Source organism: Martes martes (genome assembly GCF_963455335.1).
Source record: "Martes martes genome assembly, chromosome: 11".
NCBI lineage: Eukaryota > Metazoa > Chordata > Mammalia > Carnivora > Mustelidae > Martes > Martes martes.
This window is the reverse complement of record NC_137899.1, coordinates 97,050,928-97,071,888: the sequence shown is the minus strand read 5'-3', so window position 1 is coordinate 97,071,888 and position 20,961 is coordinate 97,050,928. Positions and strand designations below refer to the sequence as shown.

General features: G+C 44.3%; 1 protein-coding gene and 1 long non-coding RNA gene across 3 annotated transcripts in view; one reads left to right on the top strand and one right to left on the bottom strand.

Moving 5' to 3' along the window:
• LOC308352240 overlaps positions 1-20,961 on the bottom strand; it is a 200,727-nt gene that overhangs the window by 46,045 nt on the left and 133,721 nt on the right. The gene's annotated exons all lie outside the window — the stretch shown is intronic.
• Positions 11,726-20,961, top strand: part of LOC308352237 (TRPM8 channel-associated factor 2-like) — a gene marked incomplete at its 5' end in the record, with an annotated part of 40,652 nt that continues 31,416 nt past the window's right edge. Inside the window, one exon of the mRNA XM_080818339.1 lies at positions 11,726-12,348. Within this exon, the coding sequence (XP_080674465.1) occupies positions 11,726-12,348 (623 nt within the window). The remainder of the gene's footprint in view (positions 12,349-20,961) is intronic.

Below are 20,961 nucleotides of genomic sequence, written 5' to 3'. Positions count from 1 at the left end.
CTCCCAGATTTCTTGTGTCTTGCTATTCGTAGTATTTTGGTGGCTCTTCCTTCCCCATCTGTTTACTTTCTTCCATTGTCCAAATCCAAGGCCAGATAGAGCTCCCTAAGGAATATTGGCCTTATGTTCTCACATACTGACCTTACAGATTACTCTGATATATTTTGTCCCTAAACCAATGTGCCCAGCTGATATCCCAACCTCTCCTAATGTATATGCTTAGCAAGCCAACAGATAACCAAATAATGTCTTAGATGTTGACTATTTTTGCTGACAGTAGTAACACATGCTATCCCTTCTTCCAAGACTACATCACATCTATGCTTATTCTTTTGAAGATTTTGGTCCCCTGCTCAGCTTCCATTGTGAAGAACATTTCTTTCTTTGACGCTCATCCTTGAAGTCAATCTTCCAAGTGTGGTAGACAAGGATCTTCTACTTTTCAGACATTTTTGTTTGTTTGTTTGTTTGTTTGTTTATTGTGTTATGTTAGTCACCATAGAATACGTCATTAGTTTGATGCAGTGTTCCAAGATTCATTGTTTATGCACCACACCCAGTGTTCCATACAATATGTGCCCTCCTTAATACCCACCACCAGGCTCACCCATCACCCTCCCCTCCCCTCTAAAACCTTCAGTTTGTTTCTCGGAGTCCACAGCCTCACATGGTTTGTCTCCCCTTCCTATTTCCCCCAATTCAATTTTCCTTTCCTTCTCCTAATATCCTCAATGTTATTTCTTATGTTCCACATGTAAGTGAAATCATGATAATTTACTTTCTCTGCTTGACTTATTTCACTCAGCATTATCTCCTCCAGTCCTATCCACATTGATGCAAAAAGCGGCATTCCTCCTTTCTGATGACTGAGTATTACTCCATTGTATATATAGACCACATCTTTATGCATTTGTCTGTTGAAGGGCTCTTTCCACAGTTTGGCTATTGTGGACATTGCTGAAGGGCTCTTTCCACAGTTTGGCTGTTGTGGACATTGATGCTATGAACATTGGGGTACATATGGCCCTTTGTTTCACTGCATCTGTATCTTTGGGGTAAATACCCGGTAGTGCAATTGCCAGGTCATAGCGTAGCTGTATTTTTAATTTTATGAGGAATCTCCACACTATTTTCCAAAGTGGCTGCACCAACTTGCATTCCCACCAACAGTGTAAGAAGGTTCCCCTTGCTCCACATCCTCTCCAACACATGTTGTTTACTGTCTTGTTAATCTTTGCCATTTTAACTGGTGTACGGAGGTATCTCAACGTGGTTTTGATTTCAACTTCCTTGATGGCTAATGATGAACATTTTTTCATGAGTTTTCTAGCTATTTGTATGTCTTCATTGAAGAAGAGTCTGTTCTTGTCTTTGCAGACATCTTCTAATTACACACACACTCCACATCCAATTCAAGAGAGCTACAGAAATTCTTTTTATACATTTGGATTCTTGTAGATTTGAACACCATAAAGAAGCAGCATTTCTTTGTGAGGAAAGGTTGTGTAGAGTAAGTTATTATTAATGTTTTATCGTCATGTTGGATGTTTAGTTTTATAGGTATTCAGTGTATTAGAAATAATGGAATAAATGAATGAGTAAATTAAAAATAAACCATGCATTGTGCTATGATGACAGTACCAGAAGCCGAGGATTATGTTAATACAAATATGTGTACATGAGGGCCATTACATGTTACTTCTATTCATCTGGACTATAAAAGAATTCAAATATACATAATTAAGAAATACATGTAGGTGCCAAAAATTTCTTTGCATGAATGGCCTAAATTTTGACATAAAATTCATCTTCACAGAGTTCCAAAATTATTTAGTATAATTTGAGATCTGAAATAGTACAGGTGGGAGGCAGACAGTAGAGGTGGGAGCCAGGAGGGCAAAATGATCAAAGGTACAACATAAAAACAATGATTTCAGTCCAGAAGAGACCACAAAGAAGACATCCCTCCCTTTCTCAACACAACTTGTAATCCAGGGCCAAGTACATGTAACGGGCTATACCAATGCCTTGTCCTGTTATCTACAAAGTGTCTGGGTTTTAAGTAGGGGCCAAGTACCTGAAAGAGTTCATAAACTCTTCTCTTAGCCTCCATCAAGATATGGACAGAGAGGCAACGCCAACTTTTTGTTTTGTTTTTTAACATTGAGTTTCTCCTTTTGTTCTCACTGTCAGAGCAGCCTTGAGACCAAACTGGTACCAAGGAAACAATACTAAGCCTCAACCAAGGCTTTGGACATTCATTCACAAGAACCTGTGGCACTGTGAGTTTGACCACTGGTAGCAAACAATCAAAATGCAGAGCGGACTTAAATCTCAATCCTCATAGGAAACTGAAATTAAACTATAAAAAGGCAAACAGCTGAGTCGTGTCAGTACTGTTGGAGTGACCATCGGATAACACCTGGTGGATCTCTGGTACCGGATTAAGAAGAGCGTCTAATGGGATGGGAAGGAGAGAATATCCTCAGGTATAACAGAGGATGGAATTCCTGCCCTCCAGCCAGAGCCCACCAGCAACACAGCTATGGTTAAACAAGTTAGACTGCAGCGAGGGTTAAACACAGCAGAAACTGGGCATCTCAGTAAGAGTGTTAAAAGAAACTACTAGAGGGACGCCTGGTGGCTCAGTTGGTTAAGCGTCTGCATTCAGCTCAGGTCATGATCCCTGGGTCCTGGGATCGAGTCCCACATCGGGCTCCTTGCTCAGCAGGGAGCCTGCTTCTCCCTCTGCCTCTGCCTGCCTCTCTGTCTGCCTGTGCTCACTCTCTCTGACAAATAAATAAATAAAATCTTAAAAAAAAAAAAACTTAAAAAAAAAAAGAAACTACTAGAGAACTGGGGCTTTGGGTAGATAATTTTGGGGAGAGTCTAAGGAAGCAAAGGCAATTCTATGATCGTCTCAGTAAATCTCATCTGTTGGTGGGGCTAACTGAAGTGCCCATAAAGCTATAATTGCTTCCTGAAAAAAGTAGCAGGTCCTCATTTCAGACAAGAAAGAGGGATTTGGTCTTGTGTGGTTGCCCAGGGATCTTGCTCTTGTCTTGCTTCATCATGGTCTCAAGAGTGCTCTTGTTTGAGGTGGATGTTCTCTGAAATTGTTAATGCACAAGGGATTGAATAACAGTGCCTCGCTGTGAGTGTGTCAGACAAGCTCTTGCATGTCCACAGCTGCTTTTGTTTTCTTTCTCACCCCAAAAGAATGGATGAAGAGCCCCTGCTCCTCCTACACAATATCAAAATATGCATTCCTCTTGACTGAATACAGGGATAAATTAGGGAAAAAATTAATCTCACAAGGTACCCAAGAGTGACCCCTGAAAAGGATGAGTCCCTAATGCTCCCCTAGACTGGAAGGAAGCTTTGTAATTCAAGATGAAGTTGGGACCACAAGTCAATACTGATGGGTCACTTACTTACTGTCTGAAACATCCCCACGTGGGACAAGTAGATTCCCTGAGCCCTTCCCAGGAGGAACAGAAAGTAGGCATTAGGGCAGCACTTTGCTTTTACCTAGCAGGAATAATACAACTATAATTAACCTTCACAATCTGTTTAAATGCACTTGCTAATTAAGCCATACAAGGAAAAAAAAAAAACCCAACTGGAATTTAAAACAGAAACTAAAGATGCTCGTACATTAGATACATAATGCTTTGATAAAAGGGGTATCAGAAGCCATTTTCTCCAGCGCTCAAACTCCCCCTTTTGCATTTACAGTCTCTGTGAGACAGGGAATAAGATAATAAAGATCTGTGGCCTTACTGAATTTTAAATATTTTTTGACACTAAAAACTAGCTGAAGCCACTAGGAAAATACTTTTCCAAGTTAAATTAAAATCCCTTACGTTTTACCTGCCCTCTTTTATGAAATGATCATGGAAATGTTGCCTAAACAGTCATAGAATCATAAAATTTTTATAAAATTTGTAAGATACATGTCCCAGATTTGGGTATCCCTTTCCAATCAGGTCATTGGGTCACCTATAAATTCATTCAATCAACATTTATTGAGCAGGTACTACAATGCCAGTTCCTGTTATAGAGGGAAATACACAATAAACATACTAAAACATCTGCCCTCACAGTGCTTATTTCCACTTTGAACATGAAAATGAAAAAAACAGAGGCTCCTGGGTGGCCCGCGGATCAAGTATTTGACTCAGGTCATGATCTAAGGGTCATGAGATTGAGCCCCATGTTGGTCTCTGTGCTGGGCAGGGAAACTGTACTTTACAGGAGATTTTCCCTGTGGAATTTAGGAGTAAGAGGGGCTCATCTCAGCGGTTGCTGTGCCCTCTACCAAAGGTATTGAATGAAGATGTTCCTCTAAGTTCTGGGCCCCTCATGATGGCCTCATGGATCCAGTAACAAGTGGAATCAGGAACCACATTCCTATGGAGAAAATTGGTGTGGAAACAACTGACTAAATTTGCACAGCAACGGAGGTCTCACACTTACATATGGGCTGTCCATTAGGACAAATGTGCAGAGAGTCATGAGAAACAGCCTCAGGTGTCCTTGGCTTCTAACTCCATTTTCCCTCTTCCCTCATTAAGCTGCATCATTCAACCTCAATCAAAATTAAAGACTCTTGGATCACAAGTCTCAACATAAAATGAAAAGCCTTAAGAAGAAAGACCTTGCTGTTATATAACTCTGGAATAATCCATTTGGAAATAATTGTTTATGTTGTAGAGAAACATAAAAATTAAAGTTGCTGGTCCCACAGGACTAGGAGCTTTGAGACTCTTTGTAGGAATTTTGTTGTTGAGAGACTGGCCTTCACTCACTCCCAACTCCCAACACGAGCCCCTCTGACATCCTGACAACATGTGTGGGTTTGTGTGTGAAGACATCTAAACCACACTGGTGTGCGTGCAATTGTAGAAACTGGGTCTGCTGTGTGCCTACCCAGTGGCTCTGATATTTCAGAGCCAGAGGAAAAACATCCACTCTCAGCCTTGGACTAAGTTAGCTCCCCTGGCTCCCAGACAACTGAACTCCTCAGTCAAAAACCAACTTCATGTCTGACCTGGAGATGGGACAAGTTTGGAAACAAGAAAACTCCTTGTTTGTTCCTTTTTGCAATATTACTCATTCCTACCATATGTGTTCCGTACACTTTTGATCCAAGAAGAAAACAGAGTTCCAGGTTAATTCCACAAAGACACCAAAGGAGAATATGAAAGCTTTCCTGAGTCTGATTAAGCGCTGGCCATCAGTCAAGAGCGGCAGCAAACTCTACCTTCATTGCTTTAGATAAACAGGCAGGCAGGAACTTGCCCAAGGGAAAGACCATGTTGTAATTTGAACAAAGGTTATCAGAAATGTACCAAAGAATGAAAAATGTAGTGGGTGAGGCTTCTCTAAGTGCTCTCAAGGGAATGACGTTCCTCTTCACTGCCATTATAACACAAATTTAATACATGCACTTGAGTATTTGAACTTCAGCAGATATAATTGTAACACTATATGTGTTAGCCTGGACCCTCCAAGGAGCAGACGCCACGATGAGATCAGATGTGCAAGAGATTTATTAAGGGAAACATCTGTGAGAGAAAACAGAGAGGGACCAGAGGAGGCTGAGAGGGCCAAGAGACACTGAGGTAGTTGTACCTCTCATGAAGGAGGGAGCGAGGGAAGGAAAGGCTCACACTGCAGGCCAGGTCTCAGAAAGTCTCGTCAAGGCCAGTGGGAGGGAGTCCCTCAGCCACAATCGCCCATCAGAAGGGTCCCGTCTCTCCCACAAATGGGCCTGTTTCCCCCCGCCCTTAGTCCCCTTAATCACCAGCCAGGAGAAGCCAGGAGAGTCCCAGCATGGCCCCAGCACCAGGATGCAGAGGCACCAGCTGGGGCTGTCTGTCAAGTACATACCCGCTCCCCGCAGTTGGAGATCTGAGCGGAGCATTCTCATGGCCACCACAGTACTTACTCTTAAGACAGCTGTAGGCACCTGTTCTGGGTCATCTTAGTGACTTAGTAAACCTCTCCAGTGACTCATCCCAGCAAATGCACATAGGTGGATGCAACCACCCCGATTCCTAAATTAGATGCTGGCTAATCCCTTCCAGATTCTTGGGGCCCTTCAGGGAAAGGATATATGGAACCACATTTAGTTTAACTCATAACTAAAAATAACTGAAGAAAGCCCGTGACTCTTAATGCTAGCCCATAATCAGAAAGCTTGTGTATGGAGTTACCCCTGCACTTGGCTTAGTGAGAAAGAGGAATTACTGCAAGCATTTTCGTCTGCTTGAAGAAAATGCGCTACTGTACCCCGGGTTAATAGGAACAGTTGTGATTGTGTATGCCTCTTGCTGAGGCCCGACAATTAAGTATCATATTGTTCATGCTTATTTATTTTGTATGACCCAGAAAGAGCCAGTCATTGCAGTACGGAGGAGAGAGACTAGCATGCTTGGCTTCAGCTAATACATACCTACCCTTGCAACTGGATCTCGTAAGGGTCAGGAAGATTATCTGAACAAAACTGAGATCTGCTTAGAAAGGGCAGTAGAGGCGAGGAAGGGAATAGATGCTGACGAGGGAACCTCAGTGTTTACTACCTGGCATTTCTTAAAAACTTCCCTCCAGACTACAAACTCCATCCCAAACTCCTGGGATGCCATCCAAATTTGCTCCTGCAAGCGCTGTTATCAAGTTTCGGCCACAATGAACATTTGCATGTTTTTCTCAAATCAAGCTTTCACACGACATCTCCATGCTGTGGACCATGATGTGGTCTCATGGTGTAATGCCCTCCACTCTTATCTGCCTGCACACAACATTCATGTTTTTTCAAAGCTAAATGTTAGTGCCCCCTTCCCTGTAAGTTCATCTCTGATGACTAGAAACCACTCCTTTTTCCCTTCTCTTCCCTGGAACTTATTTTGCAGCTCATTTTCACACCTACATAAATCCTAGCAGTATTACAGTTCTATCACGTCTACTGTCTTCTGAGATTTACTGACTGCAGGACCATTTGCATCTCCCAGAGCACCTCACAGAACTCCTGCCCGATGAGAATATGCTGACTTTCATGGAGGAGTCTCTGTTTTCTCCAGGTTGTAGCAAGGGTCTGAGGGCTGCACCTGCACACCCTTCAGTCAGACCCATGCTGGCCGGCATCTTTCATTTGCCACATCTTAAATGGACCTTTAAAAAACCAGCAGCATTGTCCACAATAGCCAAAATATGGAAAGAGCCCAGATGTCCATTGACAGATGAATGGATAAAGAAGATGTGGTATGACTCGGTCATCAATAAGAATGAAATCTTGTCATTTGCAATGATGTGGATGGAACCAGAAGGTATCATGCGAAATAAAATAAGTCAGTCCGAGAAAGATAAACGCCATATGAGTTCTCTCATATGTGGAATTTAAGAAACAAAATAGTCGAACATGGGGGATGGGAAGGAAAAATAAAATAAGATAAAGACAGAGAGGGAGGCAAACTAGAGAAGACTCTTCAGTGTAGGTAACAAACTGAGGGTCGCTGGAGGGGACGTGGGTGGGGGGATGGGGTAACTGGGTGATGGGCATTAAGGAGGGCACGCGATGGGATGAACACTGGCTGTCATACACAACGCTGAATCACTGAATTCTACCTCTGAAAATAATAATACACTCCATGCTAACTAAAGTGAATTAAAATTAAACATTTAAAATAAATAAACAAATAAACGAAAGGACCGTCACGCAGTTTCCTGTGTTGTTTTGTTTCCGTTCTTCAGCCAACTCCTGCTCCCAAATGGCAGATACCCGGATGACCACAGGTACTTTTCACCTTCTGGCCCTGGAAAAACCACCTTGGTTTAAAGCCCTTTCTTCTATTAGATCAACACCAAAACACTCTCAGGAGTCCTTCTAGAAGAGTGGTACTTTACCATAAAGACAGTGATGTAGGAAGAGTCTGGTCAAAACCAGAGAGCCCCTCCCTAAAGTCAGCATTTGACAGGGCACTCTCCTGACACACTCCCCCAGCGTCCCACTCCACTCTCCTTCCCAAAGGCTTGTTTCCTGGTCTGAAACCTAAGCATTCGACTAACTCAGCTCACATTGGGCTTCCACCTGCCAAACAGATTTCCGCTCATCCTCCACAGACTCGGTTATTTACTAATTCAGCAGACATCTCCTGAACATTCCCCAGATGCTTATTCATTTCTCCAACCACACACGTTTACGTATTGAGCAACCACAGCCTACTACTACATGACAGAAATGAAACTCGCCATGGTGGACACAGCGGGGACAGACGCTACACTCAGAGCAAGAGAGCCTATGAGAGAAACCGACGATGATCGGTGCTGGAACAAGTGAGTGAGGCGTCGCAACCTGGGGAGGAATCAGAAACAGGGTATTTGGTGTCGTCGGGCGGAGGATTTGGAATAGTCTGGAGGTTCCGAAATTCTTTTCTAGGCAAGTGATGGCTGAGTCGCTTTCTAGGAGAGCGAAATCTCACGTTGATAGGAAGCAGTGATTCGTGGAGTAAACTTAAAGAAAACCCTTGGAGCAAGATTATCTGTGGCACCCATTTCTATATGCTCGCAGACCCAGTCCTGTAGCTTGAGTTCCCAGGACAGCTTCTAATCTCGGCCTATGGGCAGGTGCTGACCACCAGGGAACAGCCCTACAATGCAGGAGCCCCTGTTCTCAGAGGCTGCACCCCATGACCAGAGTTGGGGGCGCCTAATTCCCCGTGATGAGACCTTGGCTGCGGGTTATGTTGGGGTTGGGCATTGTTTACCTTGAATCTGTTTTACCAGGAACTTGGCGTTTGCTTTCTGCATCAACCATGAAAGCAACTTTGCAAACCCGGTCTACTACCCCAGAATTCTAGGAGGGCCTAAGAGCCAATCTGGGCCCCAACCCCATCACACTGAGGAAACCCACCTCCTGGGAGGACCAGCCACCCACCCCGAAGGAGCCCTGCAAGCCTGGATACCACCCCAAGAACACTGGGTTCAGGGGTCTCTCCAGGGCTTCTCCTTGTGAGTAGCACCCCGCCCCCCGCACTGCGGTGCCCTCAGCACCCTTAGCCCCCTTTGCCGTGCCTCGTGCTCCCTGCTGGTCCCAACAGCACAGCGCCAGGTCCTCCTGGACTCTGGTACTCCTGCCGCGTCGCAGCCCTGGAGTGCCCCAATCCCATGATACTCTGCCTCGCCCGCCCCCTCTACTAGGTCTCCAGACCCCCACCTGCACCACTGCAGAAGTTCACAGAGCCCAGAGCCAGCGCGGCACAACTGATTACTGATCATGAGTTTGCCAATCCCAGAGTATTGCGGTTGGAGCGGGCACCCAGTACCTGGGCACACGAGTGCGTCTCGAGGTGTCAGAAGCATGCCCAAGTACCTATCCTCATTCCGCGTGTTTCTTTCTTCTTAGGTCCAGGGTTTCGTTTCCTTTAGCCAATCTTGTGCTATTTGCTGTTTGTCTCAAAACACCTTTCTTTGCCTCTTTGAACTCGTGAGTCAGGAATCTGATGGATGTGAGTGTGTCTGCGTGCTTGCCCACACCTGTTTCTAGAGAGTTGCAGTCAGAGTTCGGAGGAACTATTATTCATCTCCTGGGTTTTGTTTTGTTTTGTTTGTTTGTTTGTTTTTGATGGTTTTGTTGTTAAACTGAAGAGATTAGATGAGTGGAGGATTTCTCTTTCAAAAGTAGGTACCATGATCGTGACCTCAGGCGTCCTGACCTCTTCTACTGCTTTTCCCCACTGCTGCACCAGAAAGCAGAGATCACCCACCAGCCCCATGATGCTCCATGTGGGTATTGGTTCTCTTTTGTGAGTTCCCTTTCCTGGGAGCATTACTGAGAAACAAGCGGCTGGATGGGAAAGGAAGTTAGGGAATGGAAAGGAGCTGTCCTTGTACAGGAAATACGGGGGATGCTCAGGGATGCCAAGCCTGCTAGAGCTTTGTGGAGAATGCAGCAGGAAAAACATCTGGAAAACGGCGGAGAGCCCAGACCCTGGATCCAGAGTGAGGCACTCAGCTTTTACCTTATGGGGAGAGGATGAAATTGGAGGGTTATTACGAAGAGAGGTGGGTAAGGTGGCTTGAGGAAGAGTGTGGATGACAATCCATCCTGGCACTAAAGCCAGCTCCACTTAGTCTAGATGTGACTACAGGCTGAAGGCACTGATGTTTGAGAGACCCCGGCGACAGACGATGCAAAGTGAGGTAGGCGGCTGGCTGCGTATGGAAACAAGAGAGAGGCAGGAAGGAACCAAAGGTAGAGGAGAGCTTTGGGGTCTCAGTTTAGTTTCCTCCCCCAAAGGAAAGCCTGCTACAGGGACTTGAGTCAGGTGGTTTGTTTGGGAAGTGGGCCCCGAATGCCAGAGTAGGAGGTGGGGAGGGAGAGACCAGGAAGGAGGGAAAGGCAGTGAAGCGTGCATGGCTGAGCCGTTTACCACTGCGGGCAGCTGGATCTCAGCTTCTCCTGAGAGGAACTCCAGAACGCACCTGAGCTCCACCACCATGGCGTGTGTCCCCCAAACCCCCCACTTCCCCGGGGTGTCAGCTCCTCACCACTTCAGAGCTGCCCCTGTGCACCTGCACCAGGGTGGAGGCATCTGAGCGCTCAGGAAATTCCTTCATGGCGACTGCTGAAGTTGGAAGTCAGGTGACTAGAAGGGACAGGGGACCCAGGACATGGCCCTTGTCACTTGGGGAAGCTAGAAAGGTCAACATAGGGGCAGACCCATGTGTTTCTTACGCACTCACTGTGTACTCACAACAGGGTGTTTTTCTATGCGTTCTCTTAATCTTCAAAAACAATCCTCCAAGGGGTGTACGATTCTCTTTTTATAAGTGGGCAAATTGAGGCTTAAGTCATTTATCCAAGAGGAGCTGCTTTAAGGGAACAATAAGCTCAATTTTAGGCACACTGAATTTTAAAAGACCTCTGGAAACCACAGAATGCCACCCACATACAGGTTAGGGCAGACATGATAAATCGGGAGGTGTTTCAACTCCCCAAAATGCAGTTTCTGAAAGGTCGCCTGATCTTTTTGTCCACAGAGATGCAGCACAATATTAAGTCAACTTCTGCACACCAGCTGTCACCTCATTCCAGGCGCTGCAGGATCCAGCCCCTCCCTGGGCCGCTCAGGTCCTGCCCGGTGCTCCCCACCCTGTCTCGTGCTCTCCCACCACCCTGCTTGGTGCCCTGAACCCTGCCCTGTGCTCTCTGGTTGCCCTGCCCCGTGCTCTCTGCCATGACTGGTGCTCTCCACCCTCACAGCTCGTTGTCCTTCACCCTGCCCGGTTCTCCCTGGCCACCCAGCCTGATGCTTCTTTGGACTGGGTGTGTTCTTCTGAAGCATATCAGTTCTCAGCTGAAATGTTATTTCAAGCTTCATGGTCACGTCCTCATCTAGGCTTTCCTGTCACGCAATCTATATTCTCTTGCTCCTTGATAACATATCACTGGTTTATTTTCATCATAACAGTTACTAATTGCTGCATTTCATTTATCTGCTTATCCTCCTATTTACACATTGTCCTTCCCCTTCTGAAATATCAGACTCATGATAGTGGGGCTCTTATCTGCGCTGTTCCTTGCTGCAACCCCAGTGGTTGGCACACAGGGGAACCGGTAAATGGTTTTTGTTTGCATGCATTTACTTGTGTTTCCACTCAGTCCTTCATCAGTTCTGACCAAGCTGAGTCTTTGATTTTCTCTGCAGCAGCTAGTTGAACCATGGCAACAACTCTGGCCAGTTCTTTCGAGGCCCTCATGAAAGGAGTGACCAGCTGGAATGTCCCTAAAGATGCCATCCCGTGTGAACTGCTTCTTACTGGAGAGGCTGCCTTCCCAGTGATGGTGAATGACAAGGGCCAGGTCCTCATTGCCGCCTCCTCCTACGGCCAAGGCCGCCTGGTGGTGGTGTCCCATGAGGGCTACCTGCTGGATGCTGGCTTCGCTCCATTTCTTCGTAATGCGGTGGGCTGGCTCTGTCCCTCACCTGCGGCTCCCGCTGGAGTGCACCCCTCTCTGCCATCACTAGTAAGTATCCTGCAAGCCTCTGGGGTTCCGGCACAAGTTCAGCCAGAAGTGGGGGCCCCCGTGGGGGTTTACTGCATCAGTGCCTACATTGACACGATGACTGCAGAGCTGATCCAGTTTGTGAAAAGTGGAGGCGGCTTGCTCATCGGGGGCCAAGCCTGGTATTGGGCCAGTCAGCATGGTCCTGACAGAGTGCTGTCCGGGTTCCCCGGGAATGCGGTGACAAGTGTGGCCGGAGTATACTTCACCGACATCTATGGGGACATAGACCGGTTCAAGGTCTCTAAGAAGATACCCAAGATCCCACTCTACATCAGGTGAGTGGTATTTCCCAACAGGGAGTCTGACACATGTTAACAATAGATTCAATCTCCCTCTTGAATGTCCTTTTTTTTCTTTTTTCTTTTTTTATGTTCCATTCCCAGTGTGGAGCCCAACACAGGGTTGGAACTCAAGACCCTGAGATCAAAACCTGAGCTGAGATTAAGAATCAGACACTCAGAGGGGTGCCTGGGTGGCTCAGTGGGTTAAGCCTCTGCCTTCGGCTCAGGTCATGATTTCAGGGTCCTGGGATCGAGCCCCACATCAGGCTCTCTGCTCAGCAGGGAGCCTGCTTACCTTACCGCCTCCCAATGCCTACCTCTCTGACTACTTTTGATCTCTGTCTGTCAAATAAAAAAACAAAATCTTAAAAAAAAGAAAAGAGTCAGACTCTCAGGGGATCCTGGGTGGCTCAGTCGGTTGACTGTCCATTTATTGGTTTCAGCTCAGGTTGTGACCGCAGGGTCGTGGGATCAAGTCTGGCATTGGGCTCTGCACTCAGTATGGAATCTGCTTGGTTCTCTCAATCATACGCTCAACTAACTGAGCAACCCAGGCATCCATCAGGGTCCATTTCAATACACATACTTCTCCACTCTGTTTTGGAACCACCACAAGCCAAAAACAGGATTCTTAAAATGCACTGAGGCCCAAAGAGGCTAGGTTCTGACTGCTACTCTGCCCTGCAGCCAAACAGAAAACCTTATCTCATTCACCTCTCTGTCTCCCGTGTCGAGTGCCCGGGTTGGTGAGAGTGCGTATCTGTGTGTCTCAAACAGATGAAAGAACATTGGTTTATCCGTGTGAGCACTACCCTGGGCCTGGCCCCATTCAGTGGGCCAAGCCCTACTACCTGCTCATTTATACTCCAGTGCAGAATTAGGCAACTGAGGAAACCAATAAATAGAAAATCTAGCAGGTGTTGGTAGGAGCTACAAGGAAAGCACAGCAGGATAAGTGGTCAGAGTAACAGGGAAGGGAGTGGAGGGTATTTAGGTCATCTGGAAAGGCTTATCTGTCACATAGTCAGGACTAGCTGTGTTCCAGAGGGACTTAGTACAGGAAACTAACTAAAGGTGATTCAAGGGCTGAAAACCCTTAGGAGAGACAGAAGGGTAACCAAAGGCTTAGCAATAGCGCCACCTGCAGAGGAAGGTAGTAGTGTCACTGGAGCCCAGGAGATGAGTCACCTGGTGGACACTGGTGCCTTGCTAGGACACTCCCTGGGACCGGGGGTCTCAGAGGAGACACAGTGATTGTCAGAAATACAGCCTGAAGGGTGAGACAGAGACCTCGATTCCTTCTCTCTGCCTGCCTGTCTTCAGGCTTCTACCCATAGGATGGGACACAATGTCTATTTCTCTCACTGTGGTATTAGCAGCCATTAATCATCATTGCCTAGCCCTAGATCTGTTAATTCATTAGTGGATATAACATGGTAGGTTTAAAGTTCTAGCATTTTTTTCATTTAGTATTTAGAATACTTCTATAAAAATGAACCTCCCTGGGATGCCTGGGTGGCTCAGTTGGCTAAGCACCTGCCTTTGCTCAGGTCATGATCCCAGAGGCCTGGGATCCAGTCTCACGTCAGGCTTCTTGCTCAGCAGGGAGCCTACTTCTCCCTCTGCCTGCCACACCCCTGCTTCTGCTCTTTCTCTCTGACAAATAAATAAAATCTTTAAACAAAAAATGAACTTCCCTTCTTCCACTATTAGCTTGCCCTGTGGTACAGTCTGTGTAGGGAAGGCAAGACTAAATGCTGGATTCTCCCTCTCCTCCCCTTTTTAACCAATTTTCAAAACACTGGTTGGAGTGGATCCCTAGAATCTTCCAGAGGTCTCCATTGTGAAAGCATGGATTGAAACACTCACATAGTAAATGTGTTTCATTTATTTTTATCAGTGCTACTGATGAAGTAGCTTTGTCGGTCATCTGACCTTTGGCCATTGTGAGCCGAGTCACAAAAAGGCTCCTGAACACCTGACATTTTTGACCCAACCCTAATGGACTTCCTTGTTTAGGTCTCACATTACACATTCCTGCCCCAGACCCAAGATCAGCCATTTCTCCAAGGAGCCTGCCCTTCCTTGAGTGGGAAATGGTGGTTAGGAGCCAAAGTCGGCTGAGGTGCTCACTGCTCCTGGGTTGATCATTGCTTCCAAGGCTTTTGAGTGGGCAGAGCTAAGAAGTATTTTTTAAAGATAAACACATCCAACAGTTCATACTGATGCTTCAAATGCAACTTCTGGGCTACAAGGTTTTATTTCATTTCAACAATCATATATCTGTCTCCTATTTTCCCGTGATGAGAAAGCTAGCTCTGACAGAAAGCACCTTAATAACTCATTGACTTTATGCCACAAGACACACGTAACAGTTGCAAAAAAACAGTACTACCAGCACAGTTAAAGATTATTTCCAATTCCTTTCCTCCTTATGATATTTTTTATGAGGTGTATAAAGTCAAATTCCCAGCCTTTAATGACATTTAGATTAGCCCTTCCCTTTGTGGTTATATATTGAGTGGATACACATGTAGATTCATTAGGATATTTTACTGTTTCTTTCAGGAGTTGCTTTTGTGAATTAATATTATTTTATAATTATGTAACATAGCTATGTGGATCTAAAGTAAAACCTGAAGAAGCCAATATTCTATCCCTATTCCCTTTTTATAATTTTCTTCTCTCCCTTTCTAAAAAAAATTACCTTTACTCCATTGTTAGTTTATATATGAACACACACACACACTTCAAAAACGTGATAGTAAACTACACACATTTTCCCTCACCTTACTTTTTTTACTTAGCATTATTTTCTGGATATGGCTTCGTAATAGCCTATAGATATGCACTATGTATTATATTACATTGAAATGTACAGATGCAGTGTAGTTTTTCCAGTTAGTTTTTTACTGACAGACATTCAAGTTTCTAATATTTAGTTTCTAACGTTTAATATTTAATATTTAATTTAATCTAATATATTTAATTACATCTATACTACAATAAATGCCTGCGTGCATATGTCTTCATATTTTTGCCACATCACTGGAAATGGCATTGGTGAGTCAAAGGAGAACTGCTAAACATTACCCAATTCCCTAGAATTGGGTTCCCAAGGAACCCAACTCAAAGACCAACACAATGTGCAGGAAGTTTACAGGAAGCGACTGTCCGAATCAACGTCTCTGGGGGAAGGGAAGATGAAAGGGGTGGACAGGAGAAATTGGGCCATGAGGTGGATATTTAGCAGCAAAATATTTTTAATGATATATTCACCGTTATGTAAAACACTGGGAAAACTCTAAGTGTCTAATAAATGGAATATTGCTTAAATTACTATGGCATAGCTTACTCTTCAGCCCTTAAAGACTCATTAATTAAAGGAATAAGAAAATGCTCATGATACAGTAGGCAAAATTAAGATATAAAAGTATATTCAAATGATGCCAAATTTGTTAAGACATGTATACGTATATAGGTGGAAAATAAAATACTAGAAGAAAATAAAACAAAATATTAATAGTGTATCTCTAAGGTTAGGTTGATAGGTGATTATTATTTTCATCTCCAAATTATCTATAATTATAACCTGAAAAAGTTTTTTACATTACTTCTCTGCCTTTTTATAAAATTGTAAACAACAAAAAAAATTTCCTCAAATTAGACACTAGGTATCTTTCTTTGACCTCTCATTCTCTATCATTTTATCAATTTGGCAACAAAATGGACAAAGAAGCAAATTTCCTTAACATGTCAATTTTCCTTCCCTCTTTCTAGTATCTGTCCATTCTTTCATTTATCTAAAATGTACTTTGGGGCTGCTGGGTGGCTCCGATTCTTGATTTCAACTCGGGTCATGATCTCACTGTCATGAGATCGAGCCCATGACAGACTCTTGTTGGATATGAAGCCTGCTTAAGATTCTCTCCTCTCTCTCCCTCTGTCCCTCCTGCCAAGCACACACGCTCTATGTCTCTCAAAATAAATAAAAATTGATAGATAGGTAGATAGACAGATAAAACGTACTATGTGCCTGTTAAGTTCTGGACACTACTTTGGACACTGGGTTTACAGTAGTGTTAACTATAGTTTCTATAGTTCATAATAGTAGTGTTTAGTCTCTACTTGAACGACCAATAGAAGTGCTGGAAACGTTCAGGTAATATATGAAAATAACTTCCATGTTATCGGTGTTCTTTATTTGCAAAACTTCTACTGAAATAACATATGACATTAAAGCATCTGAATATGTTTATTTCTCATTATCTCCCCAACACAATCTTCCCCTTTCTGTAACTTCCAACACCATACATCAGTTTTGCTACTTGTGATTGTGTACTGCTAGTCTGTATTTGTTTAAAACCATTTCTCTATTTTTAACAATAATCCTTTTAATGGGAGTTTCTAGTCACAGTATAGGTGCCATCGTTTGTTGAACTGTGTCCTTTTGTTGAGTACTTGGGTATTTTCTAGTGTGGGTATTTCCAGGAGGAGCTGTAGCTGATACATCAGCCACACACATTCAAAAATTCAAAGGCCACAAGTGTAACATCAGGTTTCTTGTCTTACATACTTTAAAGAGATTTGCGAATCCAGCTACTCAAAAAAAAATAACATTGGCAGTTTGATGGCAGTTAATTTTAAACACTGGTTTTCAAATTACTCTTACTACTCTGGATCTTCCCTCGGCTCTCAAAAGGCAATTTATTCTCCTTATTCAAAACCCCTCCTCAGAGGAGCCTTTTCCAATGACCCTACTGAATCTAGGACTGACCTTCCAGTGTCACTCTTCTCCATTTACAGCCTAAACATCAGGGATCACAATCCGTACATCATATCCCACCTGTGCCCTTGTGAGTGCCTGCCCAGCAGCCAGGACAGAAAGCTGCAGGAATGCCTTGACCTTGCCTGTCCTGTCTGCTGCTTTATTCTCAGTGCCTGCTGTGTGAAACGTAGTAGAGAGCGAGAGATATTTGTATGCCATATAAATTAATGAATACATAAGTGAGTACACATCCAAAACCATAAAAAAGAAAGGGTGGCTTAGTATACAGTATTAACCCCACAGTTAACTTCATGTTAAGGAATGTTTTGCCAGGAGAGCTCAGCCAAGAAATGAGCTGGAGCTGGTAGACCGGATCAGCTCAAAGTCTAAGAAGGCCCAATTACTTTAAGCCCAGGCCCTCAGCTTACATTCATTCTTCCGTCACCTGGCATCCCCTTAGGGGTTTTATTTTGTTTTATGAGTTTGTTTTATTTTGCTTTAAGATTTTATTCTTTATTTGATAGACAGAGTACAAGTAGGCAGAGTGGCAGGCAGAAGAGGAGGAGAAGCAGGCTCTCCACTGAGCAGGGAGCCTGATGTGGGGCTCGATCCCAGGGCCCTAGGATCATGACCTGAGCCAAAGGCAGCCAGTTAACCAACTGAGCCTCCCAGGCACAATCCCTTAGAGGTTTGGGGGGAACTTTCCTGCCAGCAAATCTTGGTCAATGTTCCTGGACTGACACAGCTGGTTTGCTAACTTCAAATTCCTGCTGGAGACAGGAAATACTCTGTCTGCCAAGGGGAGGGGCATTCTCTAAAAGCCAACAGAAGATACTCTCCCTGTCCTGTCCCCAAGGGCAAGAGCTGACTGCACACCTATGCTTGTAAAGCTGAGGAGGACAGGGCACTTGCTTTAATATGCAAAGTCAGTTCCAAAGGCACTCAGACGCAGAATACAAGACACGGAAGAGTCTAGCAAAAACATCATTCCTAGAACAACGCCTCAATACATTTACATGTGGCGTAACCTATAAGGTGGAGAATATATTAGGAACTGCTTACAAAGAAGTAAACATCTGCCGGCAGCTTACGCAGCTCTTGAAGAGTTCGTGTTCAGTCACGTGATCCTCACCACAGTCCCAAAGAGTTTCCACGTTCTGTGAAGTGAGGCTAGACCCTGGAGTTGCCGTCTCCACCAATCTGACCAACGAATGGAAAATGCTAAGTAAAGAGCTGAAGGTGGCAGTTGTGAGGCTGACAGGTACACGGCAGGTGTGCAGCATCGCCTGACCCCACCCCCACCCCAGAGGCGAGAAAAAAGTGGAAACCACAAATCCAAGAACTATCATTAATGTCTTCTCATGTTCTAGAAGAACGAACACATTAGGTGAGATTCCACACAAGCACAGAAGCAGCAAAGCTACTTCAGGATTTGGCGGAAGCCGAAAAGGATGCTGCAGCTGCCATCTTCCCCGCACGGTGGTGGCTGGAACTCCTCAGGTGTGCTCCACCCCTGGTGGGTGGAGTAGGTCTACCTCGGGTCCCCAGAGAGTGGAGGGACTAGCCCCCCAGCGAGCACAGCAGGGGGCCCAGGTGACCTCTGTCCTTCAGTTCATGCTACAACCCTCAGGCCACAAGGAAGTGGGAAGCAGAAACATATCAACCTCCATGTTATCTGGGAAGATGGATGGATGTGGGGTGTGCGTCCAAACACACGGGTCCTGGGTAAGTTAGAAAGCATAGGAAGGAAAAACCAGTGCAGAATGTGGAAAAGGTCTGCTGACGCAAATCAGGGAGAAAAAATCCATACACTGACTCTATAAATAAACACTGCAATGAATTTAAAAGGGAAGCAGAAGAGAGACAGAAATTTAGTATGGAAAGACAACAGAATCAGTCATGCCTGAAGAAACACGTGACCCAGCGAGCAGAAGCAGATTCCCTGAATGTTCTGTTTAGACCTTTCTAAAAATAAATGTTAAATAAAACAAGTGGCAGAATAAGATGACAAGGAGGATTCCAGAGCAAAGAAAACAAATTAAGAAACAAACACTTCAGGAAAAATAAGCCAATTAGGCACCATGGGGAGTAGAATAGACAAGGCCAAGGCATGGTGCAGGGGACGGTGACTCACTTCCCACCGAGCCTTCTTGTCATAGCTGTCACGACTGGGAGAGCTCTTAAGCTGCATTCACAAAGCCATTCCCTGTATCACCTGCTTGTTCAGGTGTACTCTGGTATCTTTTCTGAACACCACTGCCTCTCTCTTCCCTTCTCTTTCAGTGCCTCCTGCACTGTCAGCTTTGAAGTGACATATATGTTTTCTTTTCCATAAATACTGTATTCTTTGCACCTTCATACCTATTATTTTAAAAATTTATTTATTTATTGGGGGTGCAGAGGGAGAGAATCCTCAAGCAGACTCCCTAAGCATGGAGCCCAATGCAGGGCTCAATCCCAGGACCCTGAGGTCATGACTTGAGCCAAAATTCATAGCCAGACACTCAACCTACTGAGCCACCCAGGCACCCCAACCTTCACAACTATTTAAAGCCTCCTTTGCACAAACTATATGTGTTGCCTGCCATATACCCACTTGGGGCTTACTCCAAAGACTCAGTTGAAGGAGACTTTCTGCTGTGTGGACAACATTGGCTTTAAAGGCAAACCACCCTGGATTTGCTTCCTGTTCCCACCAGGTATTAGCTAAGAACCATGGAGGAAGCTGCCCAACTTTTCTAAGCCTCGTTTGTAAAGCAAGAACAATATATTTCAGGTTTACCGTGTAAATGCCTACCATGTATTAAGAGCCTTATTAAGTAATAGCTACTCTCCTTATTTTTCAGACCTCAATATTGCAAATAGATAGTATACAAGATTTTAAATATTGGTAAATAAATATCTAAGATCATTAATACTGCCCTTATAACATTGTCAATCGGTTGAAAATTACTTGGTGTTTCATCTACTATGCTCTGCTATGCTTGCCCTTCCTTCCTTCATTTTTCTTTTGAGAAACATCCCGTTTTTTCACAAAAGTATTTCTAAAGGAATGCAAGGCTTTCAGCGAAAACATACAGTCAATGGAGAAATATAGAGAGAAGAATGGCAGGTTGTCTTCCGTCCCACACCACCATCCCATTCTCATGCCACTGGACTATTGGTAGCTACTGCTCTGAGAAGCTTGATACAGATCATCTAATCTGCTCTTGTGTGCACGTGTGTGAGCTGAAAACTGATATCTTACTTAATGTATCATGTTTGAGAAAGTTTTTTTCTCCCATATATTTGTGCCACAAATTGGTGAAATATAGCATTATGACTCTCTGTTGCCATCAGAGTCTGGGAGATGTTGCACTATTGTCCTCTGGTTCTAATCAAATTATTTTTCATTTTGCTCCAATCATGTCTATCCCCCCACCTTTTTAATGTAACTGACCCATTGGATGCTGAGACAGCCATTACCTTCCCAAACACAATTATGAGTTCATCAAATTTTAATTTGCTTTTTAGTGGTTTTTGCTTTCAGCACTTTGTTTTGATGAAAATGATATCTTTGGTAAAATATAACTTTTATCCATGGAAAATATTCATCCTTGTGTATTTTAATTCTTTCCTCCTCAAATTCAGTTGCATCTCATATTAATACTGGCACTTCTGCTTCCTTTTTGCTGTGTTTTCAGATACAGTTTTATTGATGTGTAGATTACCTCATTTTCAGTCCTTCTGTGTCAGTTTCGAGTCTGTCTTCACAGGCAGCTTATACCTAGATGATCTTAGCCCAGTCCAGGAGCCTCTATCTTTTCATATAGAAATTTAACCCATTCATATATAGTGAT